General features: G+C 40.6%; 1 protein-coding gene across 7 annotated transcripts in view; it reads right to left on the bottom strand.

Moving 5' to 3' along the window:
• SENP7 (SUMO1/sentrin specific peptidase 7) overlaps window positions 1-18,230 on the bottom strand; it is a 164,592-nt gene that overhangs the window by 83,329 nt on the left and 63,033 nt on the right. For 5 of the 7 annotated variants that reach the window (XM_014528306.1, XM_014528305.1, XM_005880182.2 and 2 more), the window contains one exon: window positions 12,201-12,398. The exons of the other annotated variants lie outside the window; for them this stretch is intronic. In XM_014528306.1, the coding sequence (XP_014383792.1) occupies window positions 12,201-12,398 (198 nt within the window). The remainder of the gene's footprint in view (window positions 1-12,200; window positions 12,399-18,230) is intronic. 7 annotated transcript variants of the gene reach the window in all.

The following is an 18,230-nucleotide window of genomic DNA, read 5'->3' as shown; positions in this document are numbered from 1 at the left end:
GCTGGCTGAACCTGGCTGACTGAAAGCCGGTTTCTGGGGTTTTGTTTAGCTTCTTATTTGCAACATAGTACATAGTTGCTTAGAGTTGCAGCTGAGAGGCCGGCAACTCAGGCGGGGAACGTTAGAGTCAGCCATCACTGGAGCAAGCAAGCCTCCCTGTTCGCTTCAGTGCATGGCTGCCGGCCGCCATCTTGGCTGACAGTTAATTTGCATAAGGATATCCTGATTAGCCAATGGGAAGGGTAGCGGTCGTATGCTAATTACCATGTTTCTCTTTTATTAGTGTAGATGATCCCCTATCATTACCAAATTCTAAAATATGACTCATAATGAAAATATCCAGAAACTATAATATTTAAGTAAAGAGAACATTTGGGATATATAAGGAAACACATCAAAGAAATGTCAGCTATCGTTTAGTATCTCTTTTAAATGTCTGACTACAGTATGTTTAAATTTGTTTTAAACTATTGAGTCCCTAAAAAAGCTGTCTCTCCAAATAGGTAAGATATTGTCCATAAAGATTAGTTCTATACAACGTGTTAAATAGAATCTACAACGATAACAAAAAGTACAAATATCAGCAAGGAAAGAGAGAATTTTTAAAGATTATGATTCTCTTCTGAATAATAAGTCATCCTATTCTTGTAAGGTTTGTTTTATAACCGGACAACCAAGGGGTCTGGGCTGCCTGTAACTATTGAGCCAATTAAGCAGAAACAGGGTTGAATAATATATAAGCGTTTATTCCAATAATGCAGGCAGTATGGGAGAGAAGCAGGTCATCCACAAAAATCTGCTGTGTACCCCACCATATGCCAGCTGCTTATATTGGGTAGAAGGACAAAGATCACATAGGAAAGAAGGAATTACAAGTGTGGGGAAAGTGGGCACAGGATTAACAGTAACAAATCATGTGGGCTGGGGGAGGGTGGTGTCACAGGAGGGTGGAAGCCTCTAGGCACTCTGGGACCAAATTACAGACAATAGGGGCTAGGGGTTGTAAAGAACAGGTGCCCCCTGGACTAGATTGTTTCTGCCACAAGGTTGTAAATCTTTCCATAATGATAGGCAGTTCTCGGAAGGAGGATGGACTGTATTCCAATGTTAACTCCCATTCCCAGGGCATACAACTCTCAGTGAGGTTAGAATGTCCTTTCTCTAATCAGAACAGAACAATCATGATTAACAGAGCATGATTAATATTTCTTATAATTGTAGCTTGTCCCCAATATTCAATTTCTGCCCCTAACAGTTTGGTAGCTAGATTTTTAAAGAAAGAAAAAGTAGCCAGCCAGTGTGGCTCAGTGTTTGAGATCCACCCATGAACCAGGAGGTCACGGTCAGGGCACATGCCTTGGTTATGGGCTTGATCCTCAGTAGCGGGTATGCAGGAGGCAGCCGATCGATGATTCTCATCATTGATGTTTCTATCCCTCTGTCCCTCTCCCTTCCTCTCTCTGAAATCAATTTTAAAAAAGGAAGAAAGAGAGGGAGGGAGGGAACAGAACAGATATGAAAAAAGAACTTTGGCAGAGAAATAAGACCTTCTAAGTTGAACAAATAGCTCAAAGTCTTTCCTAGGAGAGAAAATTTTCAAAATTTACCCAAAAACCATTTGAAAAGATTATATACCAAACTGTAGTAGAATTTGTATCTTTAAAGCACAAGAGCCCTAGAGGAACTCTAAGGCTATCAGAAGGTTCAAGGAATTATCTCAGCATGTCTACCACAGTATACCTTTCAATTAGAAATCACTCAATTAGAACAAATTCCACAAGGAAAAATGTAAAGAATAAGTAAAATACTTAATGGGTTAATGAAATAGACATCATATAAATATATATAACAAAGTCTAAGTCTTACTTTACTTATAGGAAAATGAAAGTCATTAGAGTGAAAAGCAGTATAGCACAAGAGTTAAGAGCAAGCGTTCTTCTTATTCTTTTTAATCTTTATTGTTGAGATTATTACAGATGTCCATCTATTTCCCCCCATAGCTCCCCTACACCCAGTTCCCACCACACCTCAGGCTCTCACAACCCTATTGTCTGTGTCCATAGGTACGGCATACATGCATATAAGATCTTTGACTAATCTCTTGCCACACACCCCCACACACCCTTCCCTCTGAGAATTGTCAATCTGTTTGTTCCATTTCTATGCCCTGATTCTATCCTCCTGTTCACCAGTTTATTCTGTTCATCAGATTTTTTATTCATTTGATTTTTAGATTCAATTGTTGATAGATATGTATTTGTTGTCCCTTTGTTGTTCATATTTTTTAGCTTTACCTTTTTCTTCTTCTTCCTCTTCTAAAAGAATACCCTTCAGCATCCTTTATAATAAAGAGGGAGTATGCAAATTGACCATCACTCTGCCACAAAGATGGTGGCAGCCACAGCAAAGGCAGGGGCTTCCATAACATAAGATGGCTGCGCCCACAGCAGAGGCCGAGTTCCTGTAACGAGCCTTAACGAGCAATCAGCCAGGACCTGAGGCAGCACCCTCCCCAGCCCCCATGGGGCTTGACAGGGGACCTCAGGCCACACCCCCAACCCTGGTGCCAGGCTGGGGGACCTCAGGCAGCGCCCCCCACCTGGCAGGGCTTAATGGGCACCTCAGGCTGCACCCCCTCCCCGGCACCAGGCCAGGGGAACCACAAGCCGTGCCCCACTGCCCGGCAGGGCTTGAAGGGGGACCTCAGGCCATGCCCACCACCCCGGCGGCAGGCCAGGGGACCTCAGGCCGCACCTCCCACCTGGCAGGGCTTGATGGGGGACCTCAAGCTGTGCCCCACCGCCCTAGTGCTGGGCCGGGGGACCTCAGGATGCTCACCCTGGGTTGGGGGACATCAGGCTGCGCCCCCCGCCCAGTGGGGCTTGACAAGGGTGGGACTGGCCAGGTCTGGATCTAGCCCAATGTGGGGGAGCCGGCTGGATCTGGGTCTCGCACGATTTTGAGGTACACGTGGGTGGGCAGGGACTTGACTCTGGGTCCTGTGGTGTGCCCCAGACTCTAACAGGAGGAAGATTTTCATATACATTTTACTAATTTTCTTTCCTCTCTGACACTTTTATTATAGAGAAAGGGCAAATAGCAATATTAAAATATTTACTCTAATTAATCCCCTTTTAATGTGCACGAATTTTGTGCACTGAGCCACTAGTTTCATATAATACTGGTTTGGTGGTGATCAACTCCTTTAGCTTTTTCTTGTCTGTAAAGCTTTTTATCTGACCTTCAATTCTAAAGTATCCCTTGTAGGTAACTGACTGTTTTTCTCTTGCTGCTTTTAAGATTCTCTCTTTGTCTTTTGCTCTTGGCATTTTAATTATGATGTGTCTTGGTGTGGTCCTCTTTGGATTCCTTTTGTTTGGGGTTCTCTGTGCTTCCTTGACTTGTAAGTCTATTTCTTTCACCAGGTAGGGGAAGTTTTCTGTCATTATTTCGTCAAATAGGTTTTCAGTATCTTGCTCTCTCTTCCTCCTTCACTCCCATAATTCAGATGTTGGTGCGCCTGAAGTTGTCCCAGAGGCTCCTTTCACTAGCTTCATGTTTTTGGATTCTTTTTTCTTTTTGCTCTTCTGGTTGGGTGTTTTTTGCTTCCTCATATTTCAAATCACTGACTTGATTCTCGGGATCCTCTAGTCCACTGTTGAATCCCTATATATTATTCTTTAATTCAGTCAGTGTATGCTTAATTTCTGACTGGTCCTTTTCCATTCTTTTGGCATCTCACTAAGATCCTTGAAGGTCTCACTAAGTTCCTCGGAGGTTTCTAGAAGATTCTTGAGTAACCTTATAACTGTGGTTTTGAACTCTATATCCAGTATTTTGCTTTCTTCCATTTCTTTCATTGTGACATGTTTCTTTATCTTCGCATTTTGGCTGCTTCCCTGTATTGGGTAGAGCTGCTTTATCTCCTGGAGTAGGTAGAGTGGCCTTGTATAGTAAGTGTCCTATAGGGCCCAGTCGCTTAGCCTCCCCAGTTCCCTGAGCTGGGCACAGTAGGTGCACCCCTTTGTGGACTGTGTGCACAATCTTGTTGTGGTTGAGTCTTGATTGCTGTTGGTGTCACTGGGAGGAATTGACCTACAGGTCAATTGCTGTGAGGACCAGCTGCGGCTACAATGGGAGAGCTGCTGTGCAGGAGACACCCTTATGGAGCAGGACTTGCTTCAGTGGGGCTTTGGTGCTCACTGAGTCTGCCCCTTGAGTGTGTCACTTATGGATGTGAAGAGTTATAATCTGGTATGGTCTCTTAGTGACTACTGGGTACACTGGCTCTCGGGTCTCCAGGGAGGTGCAAAGTCAGCCACTGCCTGGGGCCATCCTGCAGAAGCTACAGAGAGATCTGCAGATCCTCTTCTTTGTATCGGGTTTGGAAATGTCCATGCAAGGCCCACCTGGGAAGCAAGGCAGGCTGGTGCTGGTGCCAGGTCTTGGGCCTTTTATTGATAGCTTTGGGGCTCCTTGACCCAGCTGCAGCTTGTTTGACAAGTTTTAGGCTAAGAAAGGCCAGGCCACTCATATGCAAAAGCTTCTGCACACAGCTTGGGTGGGATTTTAAATTGGGTGGGGCAGGGTCTCAGGGAATCACCAGAGCAAAACAAACAGAAATGGCTGTCAGCCCTGCACTGGGGAGGTCTCCGCATTGGAACAATGACTGCTGCAAGCACCTCCATCTGGAAGAAAGCTGCCCCCAAGTTCCTGCCCTGATGCCAGGCAGTCCAGTTTCTCCCCGTGTGTGTCTGAGTCCCCCAGAGCCTCACCCGACACTGGAGCTCAGAGGAATTGGGAACCTGTGAAAGCAGTTCGTGGTGCCAGCCTTTTAAGAGGATCAGCTGGGTCTCCAGCAGCCTGTGTGTCAGCCCAATCCACACTGGTTTTTAGAGTCCGTAGTTCTTACTGCCTGTAGGGACTTCCTACCCCAGCTCTGGAACTGTGGGCTGGAGGTCTGTTGTGGGGCTGGGACTCTCTGCTCCTCCAGGCAGCCTCCGCAGAGGCAATCTCCCTCCCGATTAAAAAAAGCGGCACACCCAGGTGCCAGCCCAGCCCATTCTGTGCTTTTGCACCTCTTACCAGTCTGTGTGCTTTCTTCTTTACTTCTGTTATTATTGTACTTCCACTCAGCCAGCTTTTTGATGGTTCTGAATGATGGTTGTTCTGTATTTCAGTTGTAATTTTTAAGTGGTGTGGGAGGCAGCAAGTACAGGCGTTTACCTATGCCACCATCTTGGTTCTCCCTTTAGCATTTCTTGCAGTGCTGGTTTGGTGGTGATGAACTCCTTTAGCTCCTTTTTTTTTTTTTTTTTTTTTTTTTTTTGGTCTGGGGAGCTTTTTATTTCTCCACCTATTTTGAATGATAGCCTTGCTGAATATAGTAATCTTGGTTTCAGATCCTTGCTTTTCTTTGCCTTGAATACTTCATGCCATTCTCTTCTGGCCTGTAGAGTTTATGATGAGCAATCAACTGACAGCCTTATTGGAGCTCCTTTGTAGGTAACAAATTGCTTTTCTCTTGCTGCCTTTAAGATTCTCTCTTTGTCTTTAATTTTTGGCATTTTAATTTTAATGCATCTGGCCGTGGACCTGTTTGGGTTCTTCTTGCTTGGGACTCTTGCCCTCTGGATTTGTGTGACTTTTTTCTTTCCCCAGGTTTGGGGAAGTTTTCTGCCATTATTTCTTCAAACACATTCTCTATCCCTTGCTCACTTTCATCCCCTTCTGGCATCCTATTATGCAAACATTGTTATGTTTCATATTGTCCCACGGCTCCCTTAAGCTGTCCTCCTGTTTTTTAATTGTTTTTCCCTGAGACTCTTTTGAAAAGCAGCTTCAACTCTCTTCCAAATGACAATCGCATCAGTCCCTTCATTTAACCTGTCCCTTTTCAGCTAAACTGCAATGTTTCATCCAGTAATAAAAAGAATAGTTTTTCTCACCAGGAAGGGTTAGTAGCTAGATTATGTGTTCATGAAATTTAAATATAAAGGAAGAGTACCAATAAGATTCTAATTTGTTTTTTACTGTGTGTGTCTGCTTTTTTGTGTGAACTACCAGCCAGTATAGAACTTTTTACCTGAGCTCCAGGTTTTGTAAATTTAGCTTGTTCAATGTGAATGAATCATCTTTGTTTTCAGACTTGTTCCTATATCTGTATCTTCTTCCTGTCTGAGTATATGACTCCTCTGTACACTGTTCTCCAAATTAGGACTTCGTTATTGTCCTGATTCTAATTTCTTCTTTACCCTTCATATCTAATCATTTATCATGTCTAGTTAATTTTACCTCCTAAGTCTCAAAATTATCTCCTTTCCATGTTTATTACCACTGTCTCAGTTCAAATCCTAATGACTTTATGCCTTTTATTACTACCACTAGAAGTGCCTGGCTGCCGGCCGCCATCTTGGCTGACAGTTAATTTGCATATACTCACTGATTAGCCAATGAAAAGGGTAGCGGTCGTACGCTAATTACCATGTTTCTCTTTTATTAGTGTAGATAGTTAACTGGATTGGGCTTTCTGTACAAAGTCTTTTTCTTCTTAGTTATTTCCCTATATTGTTGCCTATATTGTATTAATTCTAAAAGCAAATATAACTTGCCCTACCTAGCTGGTTTGGTTCAATACACAGAACATTGCCTGTGGACTGAAGGGTCCTGGGTTCGATTCCAGTCAAGTGTAAATGCACAGGTTGCATGCTCGATAGCCAGTAGGGGGCGTGTAGGAGGCAGCCGATCAATGATTCTCTTATCACTGATATTTCTATTTCTCTCTCCCTCTTCCTTCCACTCTGAAGTCAATAAAAATATATTTTACAAATAAATAGATACATAAATGACACATTCATGTTTATTACCACTGTCTCAGTTCAAATCCTAATGACTTTATGCCTTTTATTACTACCATAGTTAACTGGATTGGGCTTTCTGTACAAAGTCTTTTTCTTCTTAGTTATTTCCCTATATTGTTGCCTATATTGTATTAATTCTAAAAGCAAATATAACTTGCCCTACCTAGCTGGTTTGGTTCAATACACAGAACATTGCCTGTGGACTGAAGGGTCCTGGGTTCGATTCCAGTCAAGTGTAAATGCACAGGTTGCATGCTCGATAGCCAGTAGGGGGCGTGTAGGAGGCAGCCGATCAATGATTCTCTTATCACTGATATTTCTATTTCTCTCTCCCTCTTCCTTCCACTCTGAAGTCAATAAAAATATATTTTACAAATAAATAGATACATAAATGACACATTTGATCAGATGAATTTAACTGACATTTATAGAACATTTCACCCCAAAGCTGCAGAATATACATTCTTCTCAGGTGCACATGGGTCATTCTCAAAGACAGACAACATGTTAGGACACAAAACAAGTCTCTACAAGTTCAAAAAGACTGAAATCGTATCAAGCATCTTCTCAGATCACAGTGTAATGAAACTAGAAATCAACTACAGTAAAAACACCCAAAACATTCAAACACATGGAGGCTAAACAGCACGTTATTCAACAATGAATGGGTTACCAAAGAGGACAAAGAAGAAATAAAAAACATTCTGGAAACAAATGAAAATAAAACACAACACTCCAAAATCTACGGGACATAGTGAAAGCAGTCCTGAGAGGGAAGTTCATAGCACTACAGGCCTACCTCAAGAAACAAGAAAAACTGGTAATAAATTATCTAACCCTACAACTTAAAGAACTAGAAAGAGAGCAACAAGAAAAGCCCAGAGTAAGCAGAAGGAATAAAGATCAGAATGGAAATAAATGACATAGAGACCAAATAAACAATACAAAAGATCAATAGAACCAAGAGATGGTTCTGTAAAAGGATAAACAAGATTGATGAAACTCTAGCCAGGCTCATCAAGAAGCAAAGAGAGAGGACCCAAATAAACAAAATCAGAAATGAAAGGGTGAAGTAACAACCAACCCCACAGAAATACAAAGGATTGTAAAAATATACTACAAACAACTCTATTCTAATAAACTGGATAACCTAGATGAAATGGACATATTCCTAGAAAAATACTTTCCAAAACTCAATTAGGAAGAATCAGAAAATCTGAATAGGCTGATAACTACTGATGAAATTGAAGCAGCAATAAAAAAATTTTAAAAACTCCCAGCAAACAAAAGTCCTGGTCAGGATGACTTCACAAGGGAGTTTTATGAACCCTTCAAAGAACGACTAACACCTATCCTCCTCAAACTATTCCAAATAATCCAAGAGGAAGGAACACTTCCAAGCTCTTTCTATGAGACTGGTATTATCTTAATTCCAAAACCAGCTAAGGACACTGCAAAGAAAGAGAATTATAGGCCAATATCTCAGATAAAAATAAATACTAAAATACTCAAAATAAAATATTAGGCAAATCGGATCCAGCAATATATTAAAAAGATCATACACCATGACCAAGTGGGATTTAGTTTGGTGATGCAAAGCTGGTACAATATCAGCAAATCAGTAAACATGATATATCACATAAACAAATTGAAAGACAAAAATCACATCATCATATCAACAGATGCAGAAAAAGCATTCAACAAAATCCAACACTCATTTTTCACAAAAACTCTCAACAAAGTAGGAATAGAATAAGTATATCTCAACATGATAAAGGCCATATATGACAAACTACAACAAACATCATACTCAATGGGAAAAAACTAAAACAATTTCCCCAAAGAACAAGAACAATACAGGAATGTCTGATTTCACCACTCTTATTCAACACAGTACTGGAAGTCCTAGCCACAGTGATCAGATAAGAAGAAAACATAAAAGGCATCCAAATTGGAAAGGAAGAAGTAAAACTGTCATTATTCACAGATGACATGATATTGTACATAGAAAACCCTAAAGACACCACCAAAAAGACTACTATATTTAATTAAATGAATTCAAGAACATAGCAGGATATAAAAGTAACAACCAGAAATCAATGGTATTTTGATACACCAATAATGAATTCTCAGAAAGAGAAACTAAACAAACAATGCCATTTACCACTGCAACAAAAAAATTTAGGTACTTAGGAAAAAACTTAACCAAGGTGGTAAAAGACTGGTACTTGGAAAACTACAGGACATTGAAAAAAGAAATAAAGATATAAACAAGTAGAAAAATATACCATGTTGATGGATAGGTAGAGTTAACATCATTAAAATGTCCATACAACACAAAGCAATTTATAGATTCAATGCAATCCCTATTAAAATACCAATGGCGTATTTCACAGATCTAGAGCAAATACTCCATAAATTTATATGGAATTTAAAAAGACCCATAACAGTCATAGCAATCTTGAGAAAGAAGAACAAAGTGGGAGGGATCACAATACAGATATCAAGTTATACTACAAAGCCACTGTAATCAAAACAGGCCGGTACTGGCACAAGAACAGGCATATAGATCAATGGAACACAACAGAGACCCCAGAAATCAACCCAAGCCATTATGCTCAATTAGTATTTGACAACGGAGGAAAGAGCATACAATGGAGTTAAGACAGTGTCTTCAATAAATGGTGTTGGGAAAATTGGACAGATACATGCAAAAAATGAAACTAGAACACCTACTTGCACCATACAAAAGAATAAACTCAAAATGGGTAAAGGATTACAATGCAAGTCGTGAAACCATGAAAATCTTAGAAGAAACCATAGGCAGCAAAATCTCAGACATCTCTCATACCAATATGTTTATGGATCCATCTCCTAGGGCCGTGGTCAGCAAACTGCGGCTCACGAGCCACATGCGGCTCTTTGGCCCCTTGAGTGTGGCTCTTCCTAAGCTTTAGGAGTACCCTAATTAAGTTAATAACAATGTACCTACTTATATAGTTTAAGTTTAAAAAATTTGGCTCTCAAAAGAAATTTCAATCGTTGTACTGTTGATATTTGGCTCTGTTGACTAATGAGTTTGCTGACCACTGTCCTAGGGCAAAAGTAACTAAAGAGAAAGTAACCACATCAAAATAAAAAGCTTCTGCACAGCAAAAGAAACCATCAACAAAATGAAAAGGAAGTCCACTGTATGGGAAAACATATTTGGCAATGATACATCTGATAAAGGGTTAATACCCAAAATATATAAGGAACTCATACAACTTAACAAAAGGAAGACAAACAATCCAATTTAAAAATTGGCAAAGGACTTAAATAGATAATTCTCAAAAGAGGACATACAGATGGCCAAGAAACATATGAAAAATTGCTCAAAGTCACTGATCATCAGAGAGATGCATATTAAAACAACAATCACCTCAAACCTGTCAGAATGGTTATCATCAACAAATCAACAAATGACAAGTGCTGGCAAGTATGTGGAGAAAAGGGAACCCTAGTACTGCTGGTGGGAATGCAAACTGGTGTAGCCATTATGGAAAACAGTATGGAATTTTCTCAAAAAATTAAATACAGAACTGCCATTTGACCCAGTGATCCCACTTGCAGCACTATATCTTAAGAGACCTGAAACAACAATCAGAAAGAATGTATGCACCCCTCTGTTCACTGCAGCATGATTTACAATAGCTAAGGTCTAGAAACAGCCCAAGGGCCCATCAGTAGATAAGTGGAAAAAAAGCTGTGGTACATTTACACCATGGAATACTATGCAGCCATAAAAAAGAAGGATCTCTTACCCTTTGAGAGAGCATGGAGGGTCCTGCAGAGTTATTAGGCTAAGTGAAATAAGCCAGTTAGATAAAGACATGATCTCACTCATATGTGGAATCTAATGAACAAAATAAACTGATGAAGAAAATAGATCCAGAGACACAGAAGCATGGAACAGACTGTGGAATCTCAGAGGGAAAGCAGGGGAGGTTGGGTGGGGGAAGAGATCAACCAAAGAACTTGTATGAATATAAGCATAAAGCCTGGGCACGAACAATCGGGTGTTGAAGGCCTGGGGTGGGGTGGGGAGGGGGCATGGAAGGAGGGGGCTAGAAGAGGTCAATGGGGGAAAGCGGGAAACATTTGTAATACTTTCAACAATAACGATTTTTTAATTAAAAAAGTAATAATCTCAGGGATTATAAGGGCCATTCCTTTAATTACCCTCTTTATCTATCAGAACAATAAGAGAATAGTTCACCCATACTATAAAAGAAAATGCTAGAATCCAGAAGAATGAGAGCAAACTGCTTCATGAGTTACTGAAGTTAAGCTGTCTAAGACTTAGCATGCTTCAGAAAGTTAGATTTATATCAGGTATGATCTAATAAGGAAATTCTCGTTACTTGGCTTTTTATATTTTTCGCCTTTTTTAATTTAAGAGAAGTGTCCTTTCTAAATTAATGTATAAAATTATGTTCAGGTGTTATGACAAAGTTCTTTTATTTTTAAAATAACTGTGTTGAAAGTTAGTGGTTTTTATCTGGATCTTGACTTAAAACTCTTATAGAGTGTCATTCAATTACAGACCGTATAACCTAAGCACTAAGTAGCTAATGACATGTTAGTCTAAATGAAAGCAAAGTACCTCCTCCAAAAACTATTCATTTAAGGGTTAAAACTATACATGGAAACACATTAAAAATATTATGTTACAGATGACAAATTCCCAGAACTAATTCCTAATGTTTGGCCCCAAACTCCATACATAATTCTTTTAAAAAATAAAAAACAAATCTGGTCTTGTTAGTTTTCAAAATTAAACTGCATGTTTATATTAAAAACCTGGTGGTAATATTTCAATATCATCTTCTTTTTTTCAAAAAACAGCATGTAAAATAAAAGAAAGTTCAACAAGGTTAAGTGGTAAGTACTTAGATTAAATAATATCTAAAAGGTATGTTAAAGATGCAGAAAATAGAAAAGATATGTTACCATATCTTTTAAATGTTATTTAATCTAGGTCATTACCTATTTGTATACATCTCTTCATTTTATATCATATATGAATCTTAAAATATGTGTATGTTTATCAAATTATAAAGTAAGTTAAATGCATTGATACTTGCTTTTAAAAATAATTCTGTCAATCTATTTAATCAAGTATGGAACTATCACTAAGTTTTTAAATCAAGGTTGTTAACTTTTAAGATTTGCTACAGATTGGGTGCACCTGCATATGAAGATTTTCTTAAAGATCATTTCCAACAATCTTATTTTTAAGATTATTGGACTTATTTCTAAGTGTGGTAAGCTGAACAAAATCAATACTGAACAACATACCTTTCAGATAATTTAAGGCTTTGGTGGAGAGGTTCTAATTTTTGACATGTCTCTAGGCTGTCAACAGATGTCGAAGGCAATGAGTCTGATTGCACCTTGTTGGCATCACATAAATTAGCATCGTTTCTAGGTAGGATCTTTCTGAATTTTCGTCCTAAATCCGTCCATAGGACATTCGTCAACATAACTTTGAGTTGCCTGTTACACACATAAATAATTAATACTAAACATTGTATAATACATGAATGCATCACAAATAATAACAAATGAAAACCTCCAGGAATTCTAAATTTCAGTTCTTGAAGCAATTAAATAGAATAGTAAACATCATAAGTAAAAATTTTGCCTAACCATTCTCAAATATACATTAAAAAGTAAGGCCTATTTCACTTAAATTGGGATTGTCTTCAAAATTCTGTTATACTACAACTGTAGTCACACACCTTGTACAGCTGTTGGATTCCTGATAACCCATCTGTGTCTATTCTCACTGTTAGTGGAACAATAATACACACCTGCACATATTATCACAGAGGCAAGAACTTTCTGCACTAAAAATTTTTTTCTTTTATTTTTTTTTAAATATATTTTATTGATTTTTTACAGAGAGGAAGGGAGAGAGATAGAGAGTTAGAAACATCGATGAGAGAGAAACATCGATCAGCTGCCTCCTGCACATCTCCCACTGGGGATGTGCCCGCAATCCAGGTACATGCCCCTGACCGGAATCGAACCTGGGACCTTTCAGTCCACAGGCCGACGCTCTATCCACTGAGCCAAACTGGTTTCGGCAAAATTTTTTTCTTTTAGCATTTATTGATTTGGAAAACATTGATAAAACTAAGGGTGCAATGGTAGATCATCTACGGTCTCAAGCCTATATAATCTTAAAATACAGATTTAATTTTACTTTATTTTTTAAAATAGGTCAATTTAAAACATTTACTTTTATTGTACCTATACCAATTTCAAAAGTAAAACTGCACCCTAGCTGGTTTGCTCAATGGTTAGAGTCTCAGCCTGTGGACTGAAGGTTCCCGGGTTTGATTCTGATCAAGGGCACTTGCCATGGTTGCAGGCAGTTCCAGCCTTTTGCCTCATTACATTTTGCTCATTACTCATTCAATACATCCTTGGGCTGATAATACTGGAACCATGAAATATATTTTTTGTAGTAGTGTAAGCAGGCTATCAAGCCTTACTTGAAACAATGTCAAATGAGAAATGGCTGAAAGATTTGGAAATATTTAATCATATTATTCTCCATGGTACCAGTTTTAGGCACCAGTTTGTTTGTTTGTTTAACAAATATATGAATATTAAGAAACAGAAAGCAAAATGCTCATGTATTTGTGTTGCTGTTGTTATTAATCCTCACCCAAGGACATTTTTCCATTGATTTTTAGAGAGTGGAAGGGAGACAGGGAGGGAGAGAGGGTGGGGAAGGGAGGGAGGGATATATATATATATATAGAGAGAGAGAGAGAGAGAGAGAGAGAGAGAGAGAGACAGAGACAGAGACATCGATTGGTTGCCTCCCACACACGCCCTGATTGGGGCTAAGGATCGAACCTTCAACCCAGGTTTGCGCCCTTGACTGGGAATCAAACCCAAGACCCTTCAGTGCATGGGCAGTCACTCTAACCACTGAGAACACTGGCCAGGGCAAGTGCTCATCCATATATATAAAACCCTAAGCGACCAGTTGACTGTTCGACCGTTTGACTGGTCGCTATGATGTGCACTGACCACCAGGGGGCAGACACTCAACACAGGAACTTCCCCCTGGTGGTCAGTGCGCCCCCACAGTGGGAATGCTGCTCAGCTGGCCATGGGGCTTCAGACGCCGGGCTCATGGCTGGCAAGCGAGTGCAGCTGCGGTGGCGCGAGCCTCTCCCGCCTCCGCAGAGCAGGGCTGGGATAAGTGGGAGCGGCATAGCACACGGCCCAGCTTGGGCTCCTCCTCCGCCACCTGCCGCTTGGTGCACTACTACATCCCTCGGGGGATGTCAGACTGCTGGTCTCAAAACCGGCAGTCCGACATCCCCCGAGGGGTTCCAGCTAGCGAGAGGGTACAGGCCAGGCTGAGGGACCCCACCAGCGTACAAATCCATACACCAGATCTCTAGTATATTTTAAAGACAAAACAGATCTCAAATAAATCACTTGTTCACTTGGGTCTATATATTCATACCATCTGAAAGGAGGGAGTTAACAGTCTTCAGGGGACCTCCATAGAATGCACTGAAACTCCAACCATTTTGAGATTTTAAAATATTAATCTTTAGAATTCTTATTAAGGAATAAAGAGATGAGTGGCATTTCTCTGAATGAATAAAAAGCATCCTTCTTTCAACAAAGACTTACTAAAGACCTGCTAGCAGAACAACTCTAGAATCTGAGATTCAGCAATGAATAAGATGGTTATAGTTCTGCCTTAATAGAGCTTTCATTCCAGAGAAGAATTACCCAATTAATTACTTTATTACAATTGTGATGAGTGATATGAAGGAAAAATACAGATGGCTGAACTTGATCTGAACCAAGTCAGGAAAGGTTTTACTGAGAATATGGCATTGAAGCTGAAACCTCGAAGAAAAAGAGGTATTATCCAAAAGAAACAGGTGGAAAATGGAGAGATCTCCAAAAAGAGGGACAAAATGCAATGGCTCTTTGATATGTGTATTTTTATCTAATAAAAGAGAAATATGTAAATTGACTGTCACTTCATGATGCCCCACAGCCGATCAGGTGCAAGTATGCAAATTAACCTGACAAAGATGTCAGCGGCTCTGCCCCTGGCTGCTCCGGGCCTCTGGGCAGCACGCCTCCTCAGGGCCTCCCTGCCACACTCCACACCTGTCAACCGTCATTGCAGCCTCCCTGTGGCTCAGTCCCCAGCCTCAGAGGCAACCCTCTGGTGCCTGAGGTCGTAGGTCCCAGTGTCTGGCGTCTCCCTCTACCCAACCCGACCCCACTGCTCTGGTAAACAACCTAGCGCTAGAGCAGCCCTGCGGGCGCGGACACACACGGGAGCTCACTCAGTGCAGTTAGCGTGCTCTGGGAGCCCCGGGCCAGCCAAGGGGCGATGGTGGCAGCTGTGGTGGCAGCTGCAGGCAGCTCAGCTTTATTTTGAATAGATGAAAGAGGCTACCTACATAGTAACCCAAATTATCAGATCTCCCTCCTCACCATCTCACCAAATCAAGAGGGGAGGGGCGATGGGCATGGAGGGAGGGCGGGCAGGCAGGAGGAGGAGGGCGGAGGAGGAAGAGGACCAGGAAGGGGGCCAGTTGCATCCCACTTTCACAATGGGAAAGTGAAACGCACTAGCATATCCAACCTCTCCAGTCCTCCCTGCCTCCGCCATCACTGCACAGGCTGCCGGAGCGAGCCCACTGCATGCCGGCAGCCAGGGGAAAGAAGGCCTATTCTTGCACGAATCTTCGTGCATCGGGCTTCTAGTGTTTGTATAAGGAAATTACAGGACTTAACCTGGTTCAAGTGCTTTGAGTGAAAAGGAAATCTATACAAGATAAGGATGGACAGTTAGGAGGGACCTGGTGAACTATATTATGGACTTGAGACTTTACATCAACAGCAGTAGAAATATACTAGTTTTAACAAAAAAAATGATGAGATCAGAAATACATTTTTTAAAGATTACTTTGATCTTCTATGAAGAGAGGAAATGAGAGCACTAAAGTCAAGGGAAATAAGAATGAATTTATATACATAATGGTGACTTTATCAGGGGTAGGTTAGTGGAAGTGTAAGATCAGAACACAATGGGATGAGTAAAAGGAAAAGAAGGAAAGGGATATAAAAAATATAGGTAGTTGACATATGGCTGTGAATAAAGGATACACGACAAAAGCTGAAGATAGATGTGAAGTACAGGAAAGATTTCTTAGTAATTGGTTGATTAGTTAGCTTAAGATAGAAAATATCTGAGTAAATGCTTATGGGAAGAGGTGAACAGAGTGAGAGAGGTTGAAGGTACAGGAAACAGAATAATTAACAAAGTAAGTTTCCTAAGAAATGATATAAGAGCTAATATTTGCATGGCTGGGTGGCTCAGTTGATTGGAGCATCATCCCAATCACCAGGGGATTGTGGGTTCAATTCCCACTCAGGGCACATGCCTGGGTTTCAGGTTCGATCCCCAATGGGGGCGTGTATGGTAGGTGGCCATTCGATGCTTCTCTCTTACATCGATGATTCTCTCTCTTTCCCTTTATCTCTCTAAGTCAGTGAACATATCCTCTGGTAAGGATTTTAAAAAAAAGAAGAGCTAATATTTATTGAGCATGCACGTTATCTCTCTAAGTCAGTGAACATATCCTCTGGTAAGGGTTTTTAAAAAAAGAAAAGAAGAGCTAATATTTATTGAGCATGCACTATATATCAGGCACTATGCTGAGCACTTTACAGTAATTTACTTCATTTAATCCTCACAACTACTCTATGAGGTACAATAATAACTCTTCTTCTTCTGCAATTGAGAAGACCAAGTAGAATGATTAATAACTAAATGGGTGACTAGTCAAAGTGGGATCCAGACCACACACTCTCAACTCTATTGCCAGCACTTTAACTGTTCCACCTTTCTGATTTGTGATGGGAGAAGGGGCAAGAAGAAAAAGGAATCAAGATCTTCTTTCCAAAGTGATATGAGAGCTAAAGGAAAACAGGCTTGAAAAAAAGAAAAGATTTCAAATCATCATTGTTGGGGAGGGGCTCCTGAACACAAGTTGGCTAGAGAAGCACAAAAAGATTTTCTTGCAGTTTAGGAATCTAGTGATATCAATAATCATAAATTTATAATGCCACAAATATACTATTTTGTAACTTCTTTTCATCAGTGCTCAGCCACCTTGGTGTCAACACAATGCAAACATATAATTAGGTTCACAGGTGATTATTAATTACAAAGGAGAAAGGCACCGTTACAATGGAGAGAGATCCAGCAGCTACCATATATTAAACAACTGACCAAATACAGGGCTACCAACAGCAAGACAAGCAGACAGTATGTATCCCTGATATGATGCAATAAGCTATGAATTACTCTTACAAAAATGTAACATAAGAGGGAGTGATTGGCTCAGGCACAGGCACATGGCTGGCCTGGGAAGCTGGGGTGGGGGTGGAGAGAAATTAGGAAAAAAAAATGTAACATGAAACTAATTAGGAGAACAATCCCAGATAAATCACAAAAATCTAGAATGTAGGACATTCTAAAAGACAATTAGCCAGAACTCTTCAAAAAGGTCAATGTCATGGTTTAAAAAAAGAGAGAGGGAGAGAGGAGGAAGGGATAGAAGGAGGGAGGGAAGGGAGGGGGGCTGTTCTAAGATTAAGAGAATAATGAGGCATAATAACCAAAAAATATAATGCAAGAATGTTAATTTGATCCTAGATTTCAAAAATAAAACAAAAGGCATTTGGAGGACATCATAATTCTGATTCTAGAATTAATGTAAGATGATAATATGAAAACATTAATTTTTTTCACAATTTATTGTGGTAATTACGTAAGAGAATACCTGGTTGTTACAAAATGCAGACTAAAGTATTTAGAGGTGAGGTGTCATGATGTCTGCAACTTACTTACAAATGGTTCCAAAAATTGTGTAATATATGTGAACCAAAGGACCAGTGCACGAAAATTCGTGCACTGGGGTGGGCGGGTGTCCCTCAGTCCAGCCTGCGCCCTCTTGCAGTCCGGGAGCCCTCTCTCCTTACGACCAGCCTGCTTGCTGCTCCTTACTGCTCAGTATGCTGGTCCTTAGCGCTGCCTCGGAGGCGGGAGAGGCTCCTGCTACCGCCACTGCACTTGCCTGGCTTCTGGCTGAGCAGCACTCCCCCGGGGAGGAGCGCACTGACCACCGGGGGCAGCTCCTGCATTGAGCATCTGCCCCCTGGTGGTCAGTGCATGTCATAGCGACCGGTCGTTCCACCATTCGGTCGATTTGCATATTACCCTTTTATTATATAGGACTAGAGGCCCGGTGCACAAAAATTTGT

The sequence above is a fragment of the Myotis brandtii genome, unplaced genomic scaffold, assembly GCF_000412655.1.
Source record: "Myotis brandtii unplaced genomic scaffold, ASM41265v1 scaffold63, whole genome shotgun sequence".
Lineage (NCBI taxonomy): Eukaryota > Metazoa > Chordata > Mammalia > Chiroptera > Vespertilionidae > Myotis > Myotis brandtii.
The sequence above is the reverse complement of the archived record's forward strand: the minus strand, read 5'-3'. Positions and strand labels throughout refer to the sequence as shown.